General features: G+C 39.6%; 1 protein-coding gene across 6 annotated transcripts in view; it reads left to right on the top strand.

The window, feature by feature from the left end:
- ARID1B (AT-rich interaction domain 1B) overlaps positions 1-20,008 on the top strand; it is a 326,525-nt gene extending 306,517 nt beyond the window's left edge. For all 6 annotated transcript variants that reach the window (XM_059841926.1, XM_059841925.1, XM_059841924.1 and 3 more), the window contains 7 exons: positions 4,100-4,238; positions 5,289-5,461; positions 7,065-7,215; positions 9,771-9,867; positions 13,136-13,925; positions 14,787-14,917; positions 16,918-20,008. In XM_059841926.1, coding sequence (XP_059697909.1) covers positions 4,100-4,238; positions 5,289-5,461; positions 7,065-7,215; positions 9,771-9,867; positions 13,136-13,925; positions 14,787-14,917; positions 16,918-18,630 — 3,194 coding nt within the window. In that variant the 3' untranslated portion in view covers positions 18,631-20,008. The remainder of the gene's footprint in view (positions 1-4,099; positions 4,239-5,288; positions 5,462-7,064; positions 7,216-9,770; positions 9,868-13,135; positions 13,926-14,786; positions 14,918-16,917) is intronic.
- The last annotated feature ends 3,736 nt before the right edge of the window (positions 20,009-23,744 follow it).

Below are 23,744 nucleotides of genomic sequence, written 5' to 3'. Positions count from 1 at the left end.
CATAAAAACTCCCTTGGAGAGAGAGGCATTGTAGGTCTTCTTTCTTTCCAGAAACAGGTGCAAAGGCAAAATGCTTTTCCTGTCATGTGTGTTTGATAGTTTTGACCAAAATGCTCACAAATAATGTGGCAAGTTCTAAACTGAGAAGAACTCCAGGCAGCATTAGTGTAAGCACTAAAGGATGCTGGAGAAAAAATTCCAAAGGAGCATCAGCGTGATGGAGTTACCTTCCATTGCTGTGCTGTGGCACTCTGAATTCTTAGTGCAGTGTGTGGTTGTGTGTGCACAGCTCTCAAAATAACAGGCTCAGAGTTTATCCTGTGTTGAATGAACAGGATGGCCAGAGCGGTCCAGCTGAGGATGCTTGTGAGTAGCAGCAGCTGGCCCTGATGTCAACAGAGATTTCATTAAAGCAAACCTGGAAAAATCGTAGGCTTGTGCTGGAAAGAGGGAGCGAGAAGGCACCAGGAGTGTGTTGTCTGCGTTTCCTTGGCAGCAGAGAAACGAGTCTTGGGGAGGGGGGGGACACGGCACGGCAGGACACAGCCATTCAGTGAGTGCCTCTGTAACCAAAGCCATCCGTCTCTGCTCTGCTGGCGGGTGGCTGACTGAAGTGCTATTATTAGCAGGCAGGTGATGTCATGGAGCGTGTCATGAGGCCAGCCAGGGAATCCCCACTGAAGATGGATGGGCCAGGGGTTGGGAGGGGTGGCTGGGGGGACAGGAGGTGGCCCTGTGCCTGCATCCACACCTGCCCGGGGGGCCCTGCAGCAGCCAGCGGCCCCCAGTCCAGCCTAGCTGGGGCACTGGGTTCGTGCTGTGTAAATTATCTTCCCAGCGTGGTGGCTGGCTGTTCGCTCTGAAGTATGTGAATGTACTTAACCTTCAGTAACCTTTCCATTGTTTACTTTAGAGTATACATTTGTAGCTTCTGGCAAAAGGTAGGGATATCCTAGAGAGCATGTCAGGCCTCACATTAATGGAGTTTCAAGAGGTTTCATTCTTCTTTCTATTTCTTTTTTTTTTTTTTCTTTTTTTTTCAAAGGAAAAAATTGCCGGTAAGAGAAAGGTTTAATATATTTTATTAGCTGCCTATTTCTTCTCTGGTAAATAAAGAGTCTTTCCTTAAAACAGTACTTTCTGCCATGCAGGCTTTGCAAGGCAAAAGGCATTCCAGTACCATAATTCCATGCTGCAGAGAACAATGCATGCTAACATGTGTTATTAACACATGCTTCCACAGCAAACTGTGGAAGACCCCACCTTCTCACTGACCAGGATGTCAATTTTATTTAAGTTTTGATGTATTTTGTATTGTGAAAAGCATATTCTTACAAATCTTTTATGATACCTGAAAGACAATTATTGCTTAGATGTGGATGTGGGATGAGGAATTCAGTAGGTATGAACCCACAGGTTTTTTCCTGGACATCCCCAAGATAGCTGCTGAATCATGTAAGCAGAGATTACTTTTCCTAAAAGAACATTGTTGTTTGTCTTCCTTTTTAGAGCTTGGTTTAATACTGAAGCTTTTGAAGCACTCTAAAAGATACTGTTTCTCTTTCACAATGTCCACAATCAAAATGAAGCAGCTAACATAATAAAATCCCTGCAAAAATAGATATAAAAATTTCAGAGTGCAGCCCAGCAAATGTAAAATTTAAGGTGAAATAGGAAATACAGGCTATTCTTGGTAGAGGGGGTCCTAATCCAGAGGTTGAAACACTTGCAGTTCCTGTTCTCTAGAAGTGTCTCTAACCCAGTGGAGGTCAGGGGCAAAGTGTGTTAACAAAGCAGTACCAGAAATTTTGACAGCATTTGCCTTCCATTTCTTCAATTGTATATAACCAGTCATTTAGAAAGATAGAGGGAAAATAACCAACCTTGTAACTGCCACCCTGAAGATGGAAATTGGACTTGTAGCTTCTCAATTGGGTATCTTTTTTTTCTTTTAAACCATTATTTATAGAATATGATATAAAACGCATTGTTGTTAATAAATTTGCACTCCTGCAGCTTGTAAATACTGAAAAATGTTTTACTTTTTTCCTTTAGGTTTGCTAGAGATATGAATTAAGCTCTTGCTCAGGTAGGATAGGGAAAAGCTTAATTGCTTCTTAATAGCACAGCATGAGAGAAATATGCAGGGTTAGACAATATCTGAATTTACAGTAAGTATATGGGTACACTTAAGATGTTTGCTTACATGTTTCTATGTGACAATCTGTGACAAAACTCAGAAATGCTTTCAGGTTTTTTAGAAGAATCTAGAATTGTGTTTAAAGCTCAAGGGGAGAAGAATGATCCTGACCTGCTTGGGGGTCAAATACACAAAGAGCTCCTTTTATGTGAATGTGGTTGGTTTTTGTTTTATTATAGCACTAAAGCTTTCCGCTAACTGTAGACTAATATAACTAACATTAGTTGTTGCAAATGTTCTTGTTCCTGTATTAATGCAATCAGAAAGCTTTTCCTGAACTTTATTTTGAACCTCATTACTATGTAAGCATAATTCAAAAATGCCTCAGAAAGCTGACGACAAGAACAATGTGGTCCACACAATGTGGATTTTACATATGCACTTGCTACTGAGACTGATTTCCAGATAGGGGAACATGTGTTACAGATATATATGAAACACATATAAAAAGGTGTTCTTCAGTTAAAAACAAGCTCTGCCTGTCAGGATGATGAGTGTTCTAGGATTCTGAGTCAATTATAAACTACTCTCTTTCATATACAGAAGAAAAACCCATACTGCTTGTTCCAATTTTCACTGTAACAGTAATTTATAAAGTTTTGTTAATTGGTTGAACGTAGATAGGCAGGCAAAATAAAACACTTACATGACAATTCATGAAAAGGACCTCTCAAGCCAAATCCATGTCCTACTCAGTGTGTTAGATTTGTGAATTTTTTCTGTTGGTAATTTTTTTCCCAGTTGCATCTAAAGACTTGAATCCTACAAGTTCTCCTTCCGTAGAATTTCTGCTGCGAGACCTGTCAGATCCAAGGCTTAGATGCTGTTACTAATCGTCACCACCTTCTAAATCATAAAACTGTTATGTAGAGCTTTGGGCTCAGGGCATGTTTCTGTTCAGCAGTCACATGAAGATAGTAGCTTTGGTGTCTGCTCTGGAAGACTGGTCTGGATGTATTTTACCATTAGCTTCACCATTAGCAATATCTGATGTATTAATTTAATGCCCTTATTGCTGCTCAGTCCTATCGGAACACAACAGTAAAATGCTCTTCTACATTTGTTATACCAAGAATATCAAGGCATTTACCTCCATTAAGGAGGACCCTAGTGCAGATACTCTATTGCTTTCTGAGATCTCAACAAATATGTTTTTGCAGATTAAACAGATCCTTTGCAGAATTGACGTGGTCTTGTTACATATGCTTTACCATCACTGACCCTAACATTTTGTTAAGATGCCCATTTAAATTTTTACAATTCTTTCAGGAGTGTTATCTGTAACCTCCTGTTCAAATTCTACTTTCAGTTAGTGTTTTCTTCTGATCCCAGATTGCCTTTTGCATTTCTTAAATACCATCTTTTGCCATGCTGTCTCAAAGATGACACGGGATTGCAGTGTGCCGCTAATCATTTGCTGTGTTTCACCATGGAAATGTCTGCCTTTGAGTGCTAAATAAAACCATGAATTTATATTAATATAGCAGCTTAAATTCATGATGAAAAGCTTCTGGCTGAAATATTTTTTATAAACACATGTGTTGTGATAGTGATTATATGAAGAAGCTATGCCAAAGAACAACCTTCATTTACTCTGCTGTAAACTACAGACAATTAACTTTGTATCTCTGACCTCTGATCCTTCATCTGGATGATTTCTATCCATGTTGCTTCAGGCAGCAGAATAAATTCATGGTTCTAGGAAAGATGATTGCTATTACTACACAGCATATCCTGATCTCAGAGGATTTTGGGGAAGTTATAAAGTACTGATATGGATTAAGGTATACACAGGCTTCTGGAGGAAAGAACTGTTTTATTTCCTTGATGATTATTATTTCCACAAGAATTTGGCTGCTACCTTTTCATAATTACTTTTTTTTTTTTTTAATTTTTCAGCTAATTCTGGTTCCTTGCAAGGCCCACAGACTCCACAGTCTACTGGTAGTAATTCCATGACAGAAGTGCCAGGCGATTTGAAGCCCCCAACACCAGCATCCACACCTCATGGACAGATGACACCTATGCAGGGTGGCAGGTATGAAAAGGGATTTGCTTCATTTTTTATTGCTCTATTTCTACAGCAGTTTAATACAGTCTTTCCTAGCTGCTTTGGCACTCGTAGGATTTTGTGGTAAACCAGTCAGAGCCTGAAAAGTGGCAGAAAATTACTTATTTTTGGAGGAGAGAGAGGGAAAGGGAGGAAGGAGTAGAGAGAGGTCCATTAGCTTTCTAAACACCAGAGAAGGATCAGACAAGCACCAGTGCAAAGAGGTGCATGTGAATATGTCAGTAGTGGGGAGGAAGGTGGAACCCAACAGCACCTACTTTGAACCACAACCTTCCTCTCCTCGCTTATCCTGTACACCTCTGGTCAACAGATCCAGTCATGCTCAGGAAGGAGAAACGTGTGGTTTAAATTTGTTACTTGAATTCAAATTGTGAAAAGCATATACAATAACAGTGGATGAGATAGCAGAGGGTTCAACTGGATGGACCAAGAGATCCCTTTCAGTTCTGTGCTCTGTAAGTCTCACAGACTGGTTTAATCTGAAGTGAAGCTGTCTCACCACTCTTTAAGGAGCCTTAGTCCACTGAAGTCCAGCAAAACAGTTTTTTATGACTTCAACAGGAACATTACTGAGCTGTGAGCTGTGTGCAGAGCCACTCCAGACTTAATTTACTTAGGTTCTTTTTTTCTCTATCTGTAATGCTGCAGAAAGGATAGCAAGAACCTTCTTTAATCATCTTAATTCAGATTGAGTTTTCTAGGTAAAAAAGAGCAAAACAGCTTAGTGAAATATCAGGAAGGTTTAGACTTTTATATGAGTAATAGGAATGCACAAACAATAGAATTAGATAAAAAAACCTGATCTCTAAGATAAGTAGACAGAGAAGCTTGGGGGAAAAGTGGGTAGATTCTTTTATATGATTGTCCACTGTGAAAGTCTTTTGCATCTTCCTTGGATGCATCCTGCACGGATCACTGCCACAGCATGGTGAACTAGTTGTGTTGTAGTCTAGGCTGTTTTCACAGGTCTTACAAATACAGGATTATATTAAAGTTTCTTTCTTCTTAATCTGCCAGAAACAGCGCAGTCAGTGTGCATGATCCCTTTTCTGATGTAAGTGATTCAGCGTTCCCAAAGCGAAACTCCATGACGCCAAATGCACCATACCAGCAGGGAATAAACATGCCAGATATGATGGGAAGGATGCCATATGAGCCGAATAAAGATCCTTTCGGTGGAATGAGAAAAGGTAATTTCTTTCTGGGAGAAAGAAAGTGTTCTTCCCTGTGTCTTAGGTAGTCAAGATTTTGTAGTCAGAATGAGCTTTTTCACTTTGATGATTTTGCCATTGGTGTCTTTGTAGCAAAAAGAGAGGTGCAGTGCAGTTGAGTTTCTGGTCTGGTCATATTTTCCCCACTCCGAGTCATGCCCATTATTTTAGAATTAAAAAGAATCCTAAAAATGTAGGAATAAATTTTGGGAAATAGCATAAATCATAGGGCTAGAATTTATATTTCCTGAGGTTGTAAACTACTCTGCAAATCAAGTGCTGGACTTCACTGTTAGAATGTAAAGTGGTGAAGCAACATGCCTGGTTGTAGTAGGACTGGTCTGGGAGTTCACTGAGCAAGCCTCCTAATGCTTTCTGTCTCAGTTGACATATTTTTCAGAATAGTAAAGCAATTTTTTTCTTACTTGAGCAGTCCCTGACAAAAGGTGATAAACACAGTCTAAGTTTGTTTATTTTTAAAAAGCAAAATTTAAAATTCATTTCAAAATTGACTCTAGTTCTTTTGGGTACTTAACCTACAGCTGGTTTTGTGGATATTGTAAAAAGATTTTAAAATTAATCAATCTTGCATGCCTCAGATATAAGAAAGTAGGAGCAAAGAACACAGGCAGGGCTACCAATGTCTGTAAAGAGAAGAACAGGTGGAGGAGATTAAGTGTAAACTCAAACAGAGCAAAAAGGAGATATGGCAAGAAGAGGCCCTGAAACTGAGGAAAGAGAGAGATGTGATGAAGCGGGAGATGCTTTAAAAGAGGTAGTTAATTGGATGTGATTTTTTTTAAAAGTCTTTATTTTAAATCCTTTTGCCTGGGCTCTGGACACCAACATATAACACAGCTGAAGGAAGGGAGAACACTCTCTGCTTTAGATTCACTTTAGGTTTTATATCCATATGAGATTAAGTGGGTGTATTGTACTTTCTCATACATTTCACTTTATCCTGTCAAAACAGAAATATCTCTTCAGTATCTACTATGAGGGACTGAAGGCTAGAGTCTCTTCTATTTGCTTGGTCATTTATATCTGATAATAGTGCCTTTTCTTGGACCCATATAGAATATGCCCATCCTGCTTGAGAAGCTACATTAGGATACAGTATCCTTTCCATAACAACATTATTGTATATGTGTGTATGAAGGTTTTATGGGGGCAAATAAAAGCTTGATTCTGACAGCTTTGTAGTTCAAACTAGCAGATTTGCTTTCATCTATTTTGTGAGGCTTGTGTTTGCATTCGTTTTTAGCATTGTTTCGGTGAAAAGAACAAGAGTAAGTTCATCTTCGGCTGTGAAGACCAGAGGGAAGCAGCTGCCTGGTGCCTGATGGCTCAGTTCCATAGGAGGAGATTTTTTCCTCACTTGCAGCTCCTTAGTATTATACCCATCATCTTGGTAGTGGTGGTGCTTCATGTGTTCCCATTAGACCCCAGAGAGCTTGTTAGACACCTGCTTATTCTCCTTGGCAGTGTTAGGGATCTGAACATTCTCCTAAAATACTTCATTGAAAAGAAAGTGATCTTCAAACACCCAGATGAATAAATTTAATTTTATTGACTGTTGCAGTGCCTGGAAGCAATGAGCCTTTCATGACCCCTGGACAAATGCCTAACAGTGGAATACAAGATATGTATAACCAGAGTCCATCTGGAGCAATGTCCAACATGAGCATGAGCCAGCGACAGCAGTTCTCTTATGGAAGTGGCTATGACAGGAGGTGAGTCAATCTTCAGGAAAAAGCAAAGCCTATTAGTGAAAATGATCCTCTCTCTTCCCTTTTCATTTTCCCATTCCACCTTGCAGAGAACATAGCAACCTACATTTCCTACAGTATCTTACTAAATCACTGGGAGTCACACCACTGGTAATGACTGAGTCTAGCTGTTCGCAGAAATTAATAAGGAGGAATTGTCACACCTTAGAAATCACTCAGGCTGCAGCAGCTCAGCTCGTGGGTGTCTTTGACAGCTGCTTTCAGCTGGCAGCTGGGCTGGGCTGTGATAGCATAAAGTAGCACTTGAGTTGGTCTCCTGGCCATGTTTTCACCTAAACAGTTGCTGGTTGGCTTTTAATGAAAAACAAAATGCACAGTCTAAATGTGTCTGATTGTGGTCTATGAGTGAATTGCCTTTGAAGAATCTGAGTCTGTTGTCAGAGCTGTAGCAGCATCAGTCTTGCAGTGTGTCCAACAGGATCGTCATAAGTTTGTCCTTCAGTGAAGTACATGAAATAAATTTGGTCATCTTTTGTTTATCTGGGAAAAGGCTTTGGAAACAAAAAGTGGTAAAATCACTGTCTAAGCATTGGTAGAGCAAGCAGAATGTTCTGGGAGTGTTTGGATTATATTAAGTATTCTGGCAGATTTTGCTGCTCTGGCCATATTCCTGCTTTTACTTTCGTTAGGCTGTGTACTTGTCTTCTCGTTTTGTTTCCTGATGTTAGACAGAGCGGTGCAGTGTGGGTCTTTAAAGTGTCAGGGCAAAGTAGTTTTCAGTCAGTAGTTTTGAGTAGTAGATGTGTCAAGTAAAACAAGTGTCATCATGCTATTCAGTAGGTCACATTGCTGGGGAGTTGGTGAGAGTAAGGGCTCCAGTGGAAGGTGTCAAGTCAAGAGAATGTTTCCTTTAAAGGGCATGACTTATTTTATTAGGTCGGCAGTTTTGGAAAAGAAGTACTTTTTACAGAATGAGGTTTCCTTGGTCATTTTTTAGGTTGGATCATGGGCTGGGTCCTGAAGGCAGTATGGTACCACCTGGTCAAGGCAATATGGTGCCTTCAAACAGTGACCCAAGCATGTGCTCTACTAATTGTTACCCTGGCCAGCAAAGGTGAACACTGCTTTCTCTGTTTGTGGTACCCACAGTAACCAGCTAACAGTTAGCAGCCCCTGTGAGAGCATGCAGGCAGAGCATGTGGCCTCTCGGTGTGTTATTTCTATTTTACTCTCTTGTTGAGGCTTTTACCCTTGGTTCAGTTCTTGCAGGGGAGCAGAGGCTCCTGTGAGTGAGTTGACTTTCCACAATAGTAGTATCAGCTGTTAGAAAAGGAGTGTACATCCTACCTTGTGTATCTGCTGCGCAGCACAGGACTAGAACGCAGTTTTCAGGCCCAAGTTCTCCAGAGCAGCATTAAATGATACCACTTCTGAAGCTTCCACAATTTCTCCTGGCTTATGGTTATCCTGTGGCTAAAAAACTGAACATTTAGAAAGTCTTCCCTTATGTATAACACATGCGTACCTTTGCTGAATTTTGTCTTACTGCATATACTCTTGGACAGCTACAGACAAGTCCCCTCATTTACATTGTTCATTTAACTGGCATTGGATAATTTCTCTCCATCCATGTCATAATTTTAGGAGATACTGAATTGCTATTTCTTTCTCTCTGGTCATCTCTTTTTAAAAAAATAATTAGTTTTCTATGTTTGGAAAAATGAGGTCTCATTAGTTCTTTTAACATGTCAAGTTCCCCAGTTCTCTGTTTCTGTACCTCTCCCTGATACATTACTTCTATAATTATCCTCTAATTGTTGATGTGTTCTCACTGATAGTGTACAGAGAGAAATTACTGACATATTACCCTGCAATACAGTGCTATTTATCAGTCCTAATGCTTTCCAAGTACTTGATTTCAGCAACCTAAATTTCATTCATATGTGCTAAAAATATTGCACTGTAGTGCTCCTCAGAAGTCTTAAAGGCCACAGGTAAGTTTCCAAGTGCAACACAACTTTGTCTCTTATTCTGTATGCTTCATTATGTAGCTTTAATTAAAAATTACACAAACATTACCAAAATTATGAGTACTGTTTTTACTCACTTTAAATTGATATATTTTTGAATAATCCAGAAAGTAACTTGCTATTAGAATTTTATTAAAATTGTAGCTTGCTACAAGTATTTTTACCTGCAACCTTATAGCTCTACACCAGATACTTCCCCACCAAGGATGGGCTCCCCATCTCTGCAGCTGTCTTTCTTACCTCTTTGCTGACCATACCCTTTTCTCATTCCTGACTGCACCCTCTAAATCTCTCTGTTGTATCTTCATTGCTCCTCCTCCTCTCTTCTATCTACTTTACCTCCTTTCTTCCACAACCAGCTCCAGCAGAGTTTACTGCCTCAGGCTCAGGACCATACCAGACTGTACCTTCACCTTGTTTCCAGATGGCAGATACCTTCAAGGTGCAAGATTTTCAGAGGAATTTACTTTTCCTAGTGGCTTGAAAACTCCAGCAGCTCTAAGTATTGATTTGAATGCTTTATTTTAGGCATGAACCATATGGGCAACAGTATCCAGGACAAGGACCTCCCTCAGGACAGCCACCATATGGAGGACATCAACCTGGAATGTATCCACAGCAGCAGGTAGTAGAGGGGGAATTGGCTGTGTTCATAACATTTATTTTAAAAAATTCACCCCAGGATTCTGTATTGAAAGATTTGTTTATAAAGTGTATGTCTTTTGGCACAGAGGAGCACTGTAATTCTGGTCAAAGTCACAGCCTGTATGGATAAGCAATGAATGTGCAGCTGTAGGTAAATGTGTTCATTACACTGGAAGAATGTAAATTCTAACAGATGTTCTGTGGCTTTGGATGTGCGTCAAGTGATTGTCCCAGGTTAATAACCAGCAGACTGGGAAAGTATAAAGCATAGTTAAGTGAAGTGACAAACAGAAGTGAAGTAACAAGTGAAGGAACAAATAGAAAAGCTGTTTGGATGGCAGGTTCAAGGGCCTTAACTTAATGTCATGCAGCCAAGTGAACCCAACAGAGAACTGGAACAAAGTAATATGAGCACCTCTCTCAATTATTTTCAGTACTGTGGTGGGTCATATGAGATACCTATCTTTAATAAAGATCAGAGGGCATATTCCAACATGATGTCTCTAGTAATAATATGGTACAAAAACATAGGAGAGAATGTTATTGGCATTAAAAATAGTTTAAACATTTGTACATTGCAGTCTCCCCAACTCCTGCAACTCAAAAATACAAATTATATTAATTAATAAGATTTTTTTGTTACATGCATGATTAATACCTTGTGAGCAAAATCCCACATTAGAAGTCAATAGCTAAACTCCACTGATTTCAACAGGATCAGTTTCATTCTGCATGTTATTAATTCAGTTCTAGTCATACAATACCTGAAGTTGGCTTTCAGAATAGAAAGCCAACTTCCTTATTATAAAAAACCTGAAATGTAAACTAGTTTTGAGCCAATTTCAGATAGTTCTTTTCAGTTTGGGATAGAGTTTTACTAGGAAATTGGGGTCAGGAGTTGAGAGTGCAGTGGGGAGAAACCAAAACAGATCTTAGATTGCACTGCACTAAAAACATACATAAATTTAAATTTCAGAATTTCTAGCTTATCTCTTTGGTTCATAACATCTCAAAGATGGCATAATCAAAAAACTGGTTCGTTGTTTTTTATGACGAGCATATGCTAGCGGTCTAGGTGATTTAGTGGGGGAATTGCAAAGGTATATAACAGAACAGTTTGTGATACTCCATGCTAATGTGTGCAGGGAATATATTAACTACATGTTCATTTAAGCGAGGAGACAGCTAGAATTGTAAAATATATTTGGCCCTGTCCTTAGTGCTGTTTATATATTTTGTACAGCGACTCTTGAAAGCAAAATGCATTAATGCAGAAAAGCAGTGGAGAATGAAGGACAAGGATCCTGACCAGCCTCGTCCTCTCTCTCCCATCCCCAGAGGATTCCACTTCTTCATTTAGCTAGACATTCTGTTGCCAGTAGCTTATTTACAATTTCCTAAATCTTACTCTGTAGTGGTTCAGGAGGAATGTGAAAAATGACCCTTTCAAAGCTTTATCTATAACCCGAAGGCTAGGGAATGACCTGCAAAGGAGGTGATTGGAGCATGAACTCCTGGGGCTAATGAACCACTTGGAGCCAGGTTTTCCAGTTCCTGTATGAATGCTTACATCCCAAGAGCTATTACACAGCAGGTGCCCTGTGTTGGTGGCTTTTTGTCCCCTGGGAGGCCTCAGAATCCCACATCTCAGTGGAGAGAGAGACACGTTGTGCAGTCTCAGTGTCCTGCCGAGCATGTCCACAGGAGGGAGGAGCTCAGGTGCATCACTGTCCTCTGCGCTGGGGGCCATTGGGCACGTTGGCACTGCATGTACCAGGGTGCTGGAGTGCTTTTAAAAAGGCACACACTTCATTCCCAAGTGTCTGCTGTGAGCACTGAGTCACTGTGGCAAAACAAACACGACCTTCTTAGGTGTGGCTGCTGCCAAGTCATTTCTTAATGTAAAAATTGGCCCCAAGGGTGCAATTTGGTACAGCAAGTAGTTCATGTAAGGCTGGAAATAGGTATTTCTCAGATAGGCAGAAAGCTCTATAGTAAGTTTTTAAAAAAATACTTCCATACAATACGGTAGTTGTGGTTTTATGTGCACCAAAGTTGGAAGATGACTTTATGAATCCCAGAGCTGTTTTAACTTTCCCATATTGAATACAGAGAGAATTTTATCTGATCTTAACTCTAGTACATTAGTATACATTGTACAATGCTACTGAGCTACTGAGTTTCCGGGGGAGCTGTAACTTTGAATTTGCCATAGATCATATATTCAAAAATCACCCATTTAATTCACATTTTTTGCTTCAGAGCACTCAGTGTGGCTTGAACTGTCGAACAAACTCCCACAGGAACTAAGGACCGCTGCAAACCTTACCACCTTCCCCTCAAAGAGCAACATGTCTTTTTTTTTTGTTCTGCCATCTTAAACATAAATACATTCAAGCTTGTATGGTCTGAAAACCACTCAGCTCTCCCCGAGGTAAAACAGCTTACCTCACACAACATTCCCCATTTGAGAGGGTGAGAAACAAAGAGGGAATAAACCATAGGTGGCAGCTGTTAGTTACATTGCTTAATTCATTACAGAACAGCAGGGTAAGAACCTGCATAAACTAGAACAGAACATTTGGATGTGACCATTTGCTGTAATAATCTCACAGTAAATTAAATGTGATTAGGATGATTTGGGAAGAGGACGGTTGCCCAAAGAGGGCAATATTCCTGGGAATTACACAGAGTATCAAATGCAGCAGATTGTTTTCTCCTATTAATAAATTTATTGTCTGTAGCTGATGACATATTGTAAGATTCACTGCTTCAAACATGCATGTTTGCAGCATATCTTGTTACTTTAAGAGTTTATTCAGTGCTTGTCTCTTGAAAAGATTCACTGGGTGGTTTTGAATTTTTTTTAAGATTTTTCTTCTTAATAGACTAAGCATAAGAAGTGAAAATATTTTAGTTGGTGAGGACTGTTGCCTTTTCATACATGTCTGAAATGACCAGTGGAATTTAGTCTGACAGATGGGGAAGGAAAGGGAAAAAAATAGAGCAAGCATAAGAAAATTTAGCCCAAGGATAGCTTCCTTTTAGTATTCAGTTATAAGCACAGCAAAACAGAGGCTTAAAAAGAAGGCACTGGATCAAGCCGAACAGCACTGTATGCCCGACTCTGGAGTTGGCATTATCCCTCTAGAACTAAGAATCTTCAGCTTTTTGAATGAGCTTTCATCCAGTATATTTGTATTGTGTGTGGAGTAAACGTGACACATCTTTCCAAAATTTTCTTTCAGAACTACAAGAGACACATGGATGGCATGTATGGGCCTCCAGCCAAACGCCACGAAGGGGATATGTATAACATGCAGTATGGCAACCAGCAGCAGGAAATGTATAACCAGTACAGCAACGCTTACACAGGGCCTGACAGGAGGCCCATGCAGGGACAGTACCCATATCCATATAACAGGGAAAGGATGCAGGGCCCAGGACAAATGCAGCAGCATGGAATACCTCCCCAGATGATTGGTGGCCCCATGCAGTCGTCATCCTCCAGTGAAGGTCCTCAGCAGAACATGTGGCCAACACGAAATGATATGCCTTACCCTTACCAGAACAGGCAAGGTCCAGGAGGCCCTGCACAGGCCCCTCCGTATCCAGGGATGAATCGCACTGATGATATGATGGTACCTGACCAGAGGATAAACCACGAGAGTCAGTGGCCTTCTCATGTCAACCAACGGCAGCCTTCTTATATGTCATCCTCAGCCTCCATGCAGCCTATCACTAGACCTCCTCAGTCATCCTACCAGACACCACCCTCTATGCCAAACCACATCTCCAGGGCTCCAAGTCCAGCGTCCTTCCAGCGCTCTTTGGAAAACCGTATGTCTCCAAGCAAGTCTCCTTTCCTACCCTCCATGAAGATGCAAAAAGTTATACCCACAGTTCCAGTGTCACAGGTCACAGGACCTCCACCCCAACCACCACCGATTAGGCGAGAGATTACCTTCCCCCCAGGCTCTGTAGAAGCATCCCAACCAGTCTTAAAACCAAGACGAAAGATTACCTCAAAAGATATTGGTAAGCATCAAAAAAACCCCTAATATAAATTGTGAGGAAAGGCACTTTGATTCTGGTTTTGGGGGTTTTTTTTCACATTTTAAGACACTCTTGACAAATCGTGAACTTTGGTAACTACAATGTGATTGTTTTCAATAAAAATGTGATAACGTGCATCAGTGAGGATGATAGGTAAAGCTCATCCCAGGCAATCTGACATGAAATGAAAGCAATATTTTATATGGAGACTTGAGGTCTTCACAAATGCATTAAAAATGAAGCTTTCCTCAGATTTCAAAATGAGATGTGTTGAAAGGTCCTTTAGAATGTCTGTTAAATCACCAGTACAGCATTTAGCTTAGCAAAGCTTTCCATGTTTTTGTTCCATGGAAGCTCATGCTATTCTGCTCTGTAGTTGGAGTCTCTGCTTTCCCTTGAATGGTCCATTAAATCATTCCATGGTATTTGTCCTGTCTGTTAGTCCTCCACTTCTTAAAAAGATCCCCAGATATTTTCTTGTCTTAAATTCTGGTTACATTTCATCCATTCAAGTTCTCATACTTCAGATTTCCATGTTCCTGACAGAGTGTTCTACCTTTGTTTACTGATGATTGGGTTAGTCAAGTTCTTTAAGTTTGTACAATAGTTTCAGGCTCAGCAGTGTCAGGAAGAAGGGCCCTGCCAGGATATTCTCCAGCACTAAGGCTTAGCAGCAGTTACAGAAAACTGAACAGAACTAAGCAGGGAAAATAGGGTCTTAATCAGTAGCCACTTAATTTAAATTTGCATCCTCAGAATGTCACAGTTTACTCTTTCAGAACTCACTAACAGTCTCCAAGGATACACTAATACTGTTTTACTTCTTCCTCTTTCTTTCTCCAGTAACTCCTGAGGCCTGGAGAGTGATGATGTCTCTTAAATCTGGTCTTTTGGCTGAAAGTACCTGGGCGCTAGACACTATTAATATTCTTCTGTATGATGACAGCACTGTTGCTACTTTCAACCTCTCTCAGGTAGGTGGGAAAGCGTTATACTTCTCAACTTTCCAGGGAAGGAAAAGTGAAATAAGACACCTACAAAAATGCTGCTGGCTTTTCCAATTTATTCTAATTAACATAAATTTTAATATTGAAAAACTTGCACTTGTTTATGATTGGCAACAGTGAGTAACAAGAGACAGATATAGGTCATGTAGAGGAAATAAAGAAGCATGAAAAAAGGATGTTTCTTGTAGAAAAGAGAATGTAGGAATACAAGAATTTTAGCACTGCCAGAAGACTAATGTGTAAACTCACACACATGATAGTATAATCCCTCAAAACAGCAGTATGTTAGTAATCTTTCTTAATCTGTGTTTCTTTAAAGACTTTGCAAGACTTTGGTTTTTGGTGACAGCTTGTCCTGTTCACTACTTCCCTGTGAGACTGTGGGATTTTATTTAATTGCTTATTTTCTGTTCCATTTCTTCTTCCAGTGAATTAAGTTTTCACAGGAATACCAAATTGACAATTTAAAGGCTAAAATCCACTGTCTATCCATAGTATACAAGCAACACAGGATTTAACAGTGTGTGCTTTTGCCTCACTGCCTCCCAGCATTTTTCAGCTCTGCTCTAATCATTTGCCTGTTAGGTGGTAGTAATAGATGGCATGCTGATAATTCACATCATCTAAAATTTGTACAAATTAAATATTCAGTTTCTCTCCTCCATTCATTCCTTAGTTACTAATAGTGTAGTTCATCATTTTTTAAATATAATGACTTTTTTTTTTAAAATACAGACACAAATGGTACATTACATCCCACCTGACTTTAGAACTAGGGATATCTATAGCATGATTTATCTCACCCAGAAAAAGAGATCTAAAATAGGTCAGATGAATCATACCCTAGAAATGGCCTGTAAAAGACCATTGATTATAAAAGGTATCAAGAAAATTAGGTTAGGTTGTGTGACTAATGTGGGTGTTTGAAGTTAAAGGAGGTGAATCTCCTCTAAATTCTGACAGAAATTGTGTTAATACACCCTATGCAAATGGCACAGAATACCAGACATATTGTAAATACCTATATTCTTTTGTTATGTTTGCTTTGGACTCTGTTTCCAATGGCAGCCAGGATCATATGATGCCTGGTAACTCCTGTGGTTTTGATAAGCATCAGTTTGTTCTTAGTTCTTTGAGAAGCTGGCAATCATAAGAGAATATAGAATGGACAAAATATAGAATGGACATTTTACTGAAAACCCATTAGCCCACAATGTAAGAAAACATATTAAAAGCCAGACATTTGAGCTGAATGCATCATAACAACAAAGAATTTTTAATAATAAAGCCACTAAGTGTAAATTAATACCAAGTCCAAGTACTGCCTTTCCACAAGAAAGTGATTACAAGTTAATTAAGAAGATTAAACCTAAATGAAAACTGTTTCTGAAGGGTGACTTACAGCATCAGCCTCCAATAACAGTTTTAAACTACTGCCAGACAAAAAATTTATCTATTCCAATAGAGATGAGATAGATATAAATCTAGGATATCAGTACCTGGACCTTGAACTGCAGGTTCCTACATGACAGTTGGTTTTAGAGACAAAGGAGGAAAGGAAAAATTGCAAACTTTAGATATCTAATAAAAGTAGAAATCAGAAAAAATAGCCAAGTTAGGAACCTCAGTACTCTATACAAGAAATGAAGAGTAATAGGCATTTCCGAGGGGACGGAACAGCTAAACCAGATGTCTGCTATGGCTTAAAGGAGACATTAATAAAGTTCTGTACCTCTCATAGCTGTTACAGCTGAAGCAAACAGAGCCGTGATAATTTGACATTATATACTGTTTGGACAGACTGTAGAAGAATTTCTTTTGATTAACTTCTGCCATGCAGGACCTAGCCACAAGTCCACAGCAGGAGAGAAATATTCACACGTGAATGCATCAGTGTTCCTAGTAAAATTCCATGCAGACAAAAATATTTATGTGATTTTTATCTTCTTTCTTTCTTCTTCCCTCAGTTGTCTGGATTTCTTGAGCTTTTAGTAGAGTATTTTAGAAAATGCCTGATTGACATTTTTGGAATCCTTATGGAATATGAAGTGGGAGATCCAGGCCACAAAGCACTTGATCACAAAGCAGCCAAGAAAGATGATAGTCAGTCCTTGGCAGAGGATACTGGAAAAGATGAGAATGACGAATGTATTGACTATTTTGACGAAGATGAGGAGGAGGGGGAGGATGAAAAGGTAGAAGGAGAAGAAAAGAGCATTGTTTTTTCTACTCCTGGTGCCATTGCTGATCCAAGTGAGAGGCCAAAACAAGCCAGTAAATTTGACAAGCTGCCAATAAAGATTGTAAAGAAAAATAATCTATTTGTTGTTGACCGATCTGACAAACTTGGACGCGTTCAGGAATTTGATAGTGGACTTCTCCACTGGCAGCTTGGTGGTGGTGACACAACTGAGCATATCCAGACTCATTTTGAAAGCAAGATGGAGATTCCACCACGCAGGAAAGCCCCTCCTCCCTTGAACTCTCCAAGCAAAAAGAAGGACCTCGAGGGGAAAGGTGAATCTGAGGAGCAGCAAGAAAAGAGTATAACAGCAACCATTGATGATGTCCTCTCAGCTCGGCCAGGAGCACTACCTGAAGACTCAAACTCTGGTTCCCAAACAGAGAGCAGTAAATTTCCCTTCGGGATCCATCAAGCCAAAAGCCACCGGAATATTAAACTGCTAGAGGATGAGCCAAGGAGCCGGGATGAGACTCCTCTATGCACCATAACTCACTGGCAAGACTCCTTGGCCAAACGCTGCATCTGTGTGTCAAATATCGTCCGTAGCTTGTCTTTTGTGCCTGGCAATGACACCGAAATGTCCAAACATCCAGGCTTGGTGCTGATCCTGGGAAAGTTGATCCTTCTTCACCACGAGCATCCAGAAAGAAAGCGAGCGCCGCAGACTTACGAGAAAGAGGAAGAGGAGGACAAAGGGGTGGCCTGCAGCAAGGATGAGTGGTGGTGGGACTGCCTCGAGGTCTTGAGGGATAATACATTGGTCACATTAGCCAACATTTCTGGGCAGCTAGACTTGTCTGCTTACACAGAAAGCATCTGTTTGCCAATTTTGGATGGCTTGCTGCACTGGATGGTGTGCCCGTCTGCAGAGGCACAGGATCCTTTTCCAACCGTGGGGCCCAACTCAGTTCTTTCGCCTCAGAGACTTGTGCTGGAGACCCTGTGTAAGCTCAGTATCCAGGACAATAATGTGGACCTTATCTTGGCCACCCCCCCATTCAGCCGTCAGGAGAAACTCTACGCTACTTTAGTTAGGTACGTTGGGGACCGCAAAAACCCGGTCTGCCGAGAAATGTCCATGGCGCTCCTATCGAACCTTGCCCAGGGGGACACATTAGCAGCAAGGGCAATAGCTGTGCAGAAGGGAAGCATTGGAAACTTGATAAGCTTCCTGGAGGATGGGGTCACTATGGCCCAGTACCAGCAGAGCCAGCATAACCTCATGCACATGCAGCCTCCGCCTCTGGAGCCGCCTAGCGTAGACATGATGTGCAGGGCAGCCAAGGCCTTGCTGGCCATGGCGAGAGTGGACGAGAACCGCTCCGAGTTCCTTTTGCACGAGGGTCGTTTGCTGGATATCTCAATATCTGCTGTCCTGAACTCTCTGGTTGCATCTGTCATCTGTGATGTACTTTTTCAGATTGGGCAGTTATGACATAAGTGAGAAGCCAAGCATGTGTGAGTGGAGATTAGAGGGTCACATATAACTGGCTGTTTTCTGTTCTTGTTTATCCAATGTAGGAAGAAGGAAAAAAAAAGAATCTTTGCTCCTCTGCCCCATTCACTATTTACCAATTGGGAATTAAAGAAATTATTAATTTGAACAGTTATGAAATTAATATTTGCTGTCTATGTGTATAAGTACATCTTTTTATTTTATTTTTTTTAACCAAAGTTGCTGTCTAGTACATTCAAAGGTCACACTTTTTTTTTCCATAGATTATCCTTTTCAATGTTCTTTTCCATGTTTGTATTGCATATTTTTTGGGAAGCGAACTAGTGACTTTTTAAAAAAAAATGTTATGGCAAACCATTGTATGATGGGAAAAAAATCTCACCACTTTGAAACAAAAAGGTGAAAAATAACCAACATACCAAGTTCCTGTGTGTTTTATTTTTTCAGATAAGGAAAAAATAAAAAAAAACTTGTATACCATCACCCAAAGCTCTGTGCAATAGAAGATTCTAGTGATGTAGGTATAGGGGATCAAGGAGGGTGTCAGTCAGTAGTCAAAATCCAAAACAATACTGATTTCTCCTCAGGAGAAATGGTTATATCAGGCTAGGAGCAAAACAAAACAAAATAAGTCAAGTTAAAAGATTTTTAAACAGAACCTGAAGTTAAACATCAATTGCTTCCTCACCAGAACTGTCTTGTCTACATCTTTTTTTTTTTTTTTTTGACCTTCCACAATGACAGTTCTTCACAATTCCTTTAATCATTTTTTAAAATATTTTTTTATTGCCTAAGGGCCGTGATGTATATAGAAGTTGTACATGAAACATACCCTCATTTTTTTTTTTTTTTAGTACAGAGTTTTTAGTTTCTTTTTCATGATGTGGTATCTACAAAGTGATAGTAGAATTATTTTTTTTCTTTCATTTGGGCCATATCTCCAAAAAATAATAAAAAAAAAAAGAAAAAAGAAAAAACCCAACACAGAAAACCAACAACTGAGGGTAATGTACAAGTTTCTGTATGTATAAAGTCATGCTCTATTTCGGGAGAGCAGCCGATCACAATTTGCTTTATAAATCAAGGTGTGGAAATGGTTACGTATGGATTGATTTAAGAAAATGGTTACCAGTCTACAGACAAAAAATATATACAGGAAAAAAAAAGGAAGAAACACAACTTCAAAGATTTTTCAGTGACAAGAATCTGCATTTGTATTTCAAGATAATGTAGTTAAAAAAGAAAAAACTTGATGTAAATTCCTCCTTTTCCTCTGGCTTAATGAATTTCATTTATTCAGTATAAAATCTTTATATGTTCCACATGTTAAGAATAAATGTACATTAAATCTTGTTAAGCACTGTGATGGGTGTTCTTGAATAGTGTTCTAGTTACAGTGTGGGATATCGGAAAGCAAACTAATTACAAGAAAGAGCAATAATGATTATTCTCTTTCCCCTACTTTATTATTATGACCTTCAAAAATATTATGCTATTGTATTGCAGCAACTTGCTCTTCTTTTAGAAAAGCCTTCTCACATCTCAGAGAAGCATTTTTAATTATTATATATAAAACCACGAAGCCTCAAAGGGGAAGACATGGCTGACAAGTGATAGTTCTGACTATGCAGGTACCCAGTCTCCGTGCTGTGTTTGGGGGACTGAAGGCAGATGTTAGAAAAAGTGACAAAAGATTTTGTTAAAGCAATAACCAACTGGAAGAAATCAATCTGTATTCACTACCTGTAATTCTCTCTGTTGGTTAAAGGTGCAAATACCCCAGTGATGTGGGTATTTAGAATAAACACCCACCCACTTCTGGATACTGTATGTGTCATTGCATACTTATGTGGCCTCTTATGCTGGGAGTCCCCCGTTAAAGTGGATCAGGCTTTAATAGAGCACATCCATTGCTATAATTGGTGGGAGATGGCCATTTCCCTTTCAGGAATTATCTGGTTTCAGATACATCCACTCTCACCTGGCCATGATACCATGTTGCTGAATATTGTTCAAGCACTAATTTTTGCTATTTTATCTTGGATCATTGACTTTGTTAGTGTGATCATAAAAAGCTAATAATAATCAATTTCCCTGGAATTGCCACATAATTACACTGTTAGTGGATATCCTCCTCCCCTCTCCAATAACAATACTGAGGTACTTGAAAATTACAACCCCCTTTGGCATGCTGCCCGTTTTGTTCATATAGATTGCTATAACATTAATACATTTAAGAGAATTTCAGAGACAGGTAAAGTACATACAATTATAAACCAAGTTTGAAACATGCCCCCCTAGTGTCACGAGAAGTAATTTCTCTTTCTAGCTTCTCTTACTCAGTAATCTCTCTACTCCTACATCATCTGCTGCAGTGCTGTGTCTTCCTCTTGCATATCACTGCTTTTAGAAATGTCTGGTGAATTATAACCCACTTGCAACTCTTTATCACAGAGGGAGGCATATTTCAGGGATGATTTTTACAGCCTTTTGCTGGGCAGTGTGAAAGTAGAATGCCCTGGTAAACATATTTCTTACTAATATTTTAAAGCTTGATACTGCCCCATGGATACAAAAATAATACTTACATAAACCCTCTGCTGAGTGCTACGCAGCCCTTTCTGATAAAGGACAGCAAAGGACATCTATTCTCTTCCCTCTTCCGCTTGAACACCCAGAGTCCTCTGGGGAAAACTACACCTGTGGCAAAACACTCTCAGCTGTCAGAGGCAGCATGTTAATGCTCCTCAGGACTGTTCCAAGCCTGCTTAAAGAACATGGGGGGGAAAAAAACCCCCAGCCAGCCACATAATGTCCATGTGTATGTGACATTTCCTGCCGCCTTTCCAGCTGGGCCAAGAACTAGCCAAGGAAACACAGCAGTGAAAGGAAAAGGTTAACAGTAAGGACTCTGCCTGAACATGATTTTATTCTGTTACAGTAACAGTAAACAGTCTGAATCACTGGTTAGTATTACATCACATTTATCAGAAGAAAGGTGACACATTAGAGCTCCAATTCTCCCTCTTGTCTTCTTATTATTTCATCTTTGCCACAATGTCTCTTAAGCCTTTGGAGATGACCTGCTCATGAGACCTGTGCACTTAGCATGTTCTGAATGAGTCCTGACCAAGCTTGAACTGCTGTTGGTATTGTTCTAACAAGAGGCATTTATTTAGGAAGCAAATTCTACATTTTTATGCAGATGTGATCACTGTGATAAAGCTCAGAGTAGTAGTAACAGGATAGACTATTTGAGGTATTTAAGGGAAAGCAGCCAGTTAGTAATTTCGGCACTGATCAACCACAAGTACTTGACTAACTGTATACATGTATATAAATCTACCTGATTCTTTGGCAAACCCAAGCAATTAATTACTTGCAGGTTGAAAGAATATCCATATAACTTTACTGACCTTTAGAATAACTTCAGGAATTAAATGTCTGTCCCCTTCTACAGGAAAAAATGTTTTTGTTTCTTGTTAACATAACTTCCTACACTACTCTTTCAGAAAAGCCACAAAACAAAAACCAACACATGAAAATATCCTGCTCAGAAACTCCATGTTTTCAACTACCCAAAATTAAAGATGGAAAGGAAAACTTCCTGTGCACTTTCACTTTCATCTTCTTTTGCTGTTTCACACCACAAACTGTGCCATCACCACCACAAGACCACTATATTTTGGCATGGATACATCTAGAAGAAAAATTTACTTAATTAGAGGAATACTTTAGGAAAAGCATATACATGTTACATGTTAATGATTACTGTACAACACTTTAACAGTGCAATTCAGGCTACACCTCTTATTTTATGAATAATATGAAAATACCTCTTACTAATGAAGAGGTGTAATTGAAAAAAAAAATTACCATCCTCTCAACTGTTCCCCCCCATAGAAGAGAGAGGATTGTAAGCATTCATATAGTGCAGGGGTTGAAGCCAATTTGAAACTGAAAAAGGTGGCACACAGTGAGTTCACCTTTCAAGAAGCGGTGAGTAGATTCCTTACTCAGCAGGAAGTAGTGGTGATGTACCTAAGCAATAATAACACTACCACAGAAGTCAGTCTTTAACTAAGAGCAGTCTGAAATTTTGAGTCTGAGTACTCCAGAGGAAGATTACTTTTATCACCTTTGGCCCAGAATTATCGAATATGTGGACCCATGCTCACAGAAAAAATCCACAAAGCAGTCCCTACTGCAAAAAATTTATTTTCCAAGTCATGAAGAAGTAACTGCAGGTAGAGAAGGAGGAGAAAATAGAAACAAAAACAACAGTAAACTGAAAAGGCAGGTACTACTCTTGTAGCAAAGTGGAATTCTGACATCTAGAACACGGCCCCATGCCACTTTAATTTTTCTCAGGATAATTTGTGACATTTCAGGGTGCTCCCTACTTGTTTTCTCATGAACTCTTACAGTTCCCCATGGCAAATTCCTTTCTATCCATCCCTCAGAAAAATTATTTTAAAGATTACTGAGCATGAAGAAAGGAGAGAGGAAAATTAAGAGGGGGGAAAAAAGGGTGAAAAGGCCATGGTCATTTGGAAAATGGCAGAACACAAAGCTGAAAGAAAAGCTTCCTATATCCCTTACTCTATTTTTAAGTTTATGCCATTCCAAAGAAACAATTAAACCAAGCTAGGGGAATTTGGCATTTCATTGGTGGCTGGTATGAATACAATGGAATTAAAAACATATTTTTAGTGGGAGCAAGGGAAGGAAACTATGAGTCTCCAAGTGTAGACTGGTAAATTCAAGTTTTTCTTAATTGCATTTACCTTTCAAAACCTCCAGTCAGCAGGAATGGGGAAGGATTAATACTGTCTGCATTGTTAAATCCACCCTCAGTTGTTTATTTGTGCACTGTCAGAAATGGGTTTGCAAAGTCTGGCCATGCTTTCTGTGAGTGTCAGTAACTCCAGATAAAGGAGACAGCTGTTCTGGACTGCATACCAAATACAGCCTGTCACGTGCCTAAACTACTCATTTTGTACTTCTAATTACTAATTCTAACACAAGGTAAAATGCATTTCAGTGCAATGCTGTTGTGCAGTATAAAAAAGTGTAGGTTTATACTTCACATT

This window comes from Haemorhous mexicanus, chromosome 3 (assembly GCF_027477595.1).
Source record: "Haemorhous mexicanus isolate bHaeMex1 chromosome 3, bHaeMex1.pri, whole genome shotgun sequence".
In the NCBI taxonomy this organism is placed as follows: Eukaryota; Metazoa; Chordata; class Aves; order Passeriformes; family Fringillidae; genus Haemorhous; species Haemorhous mexicanus.
This window is presented reverse-complemented; position numbering and strand designations above follow the sequence as displayed.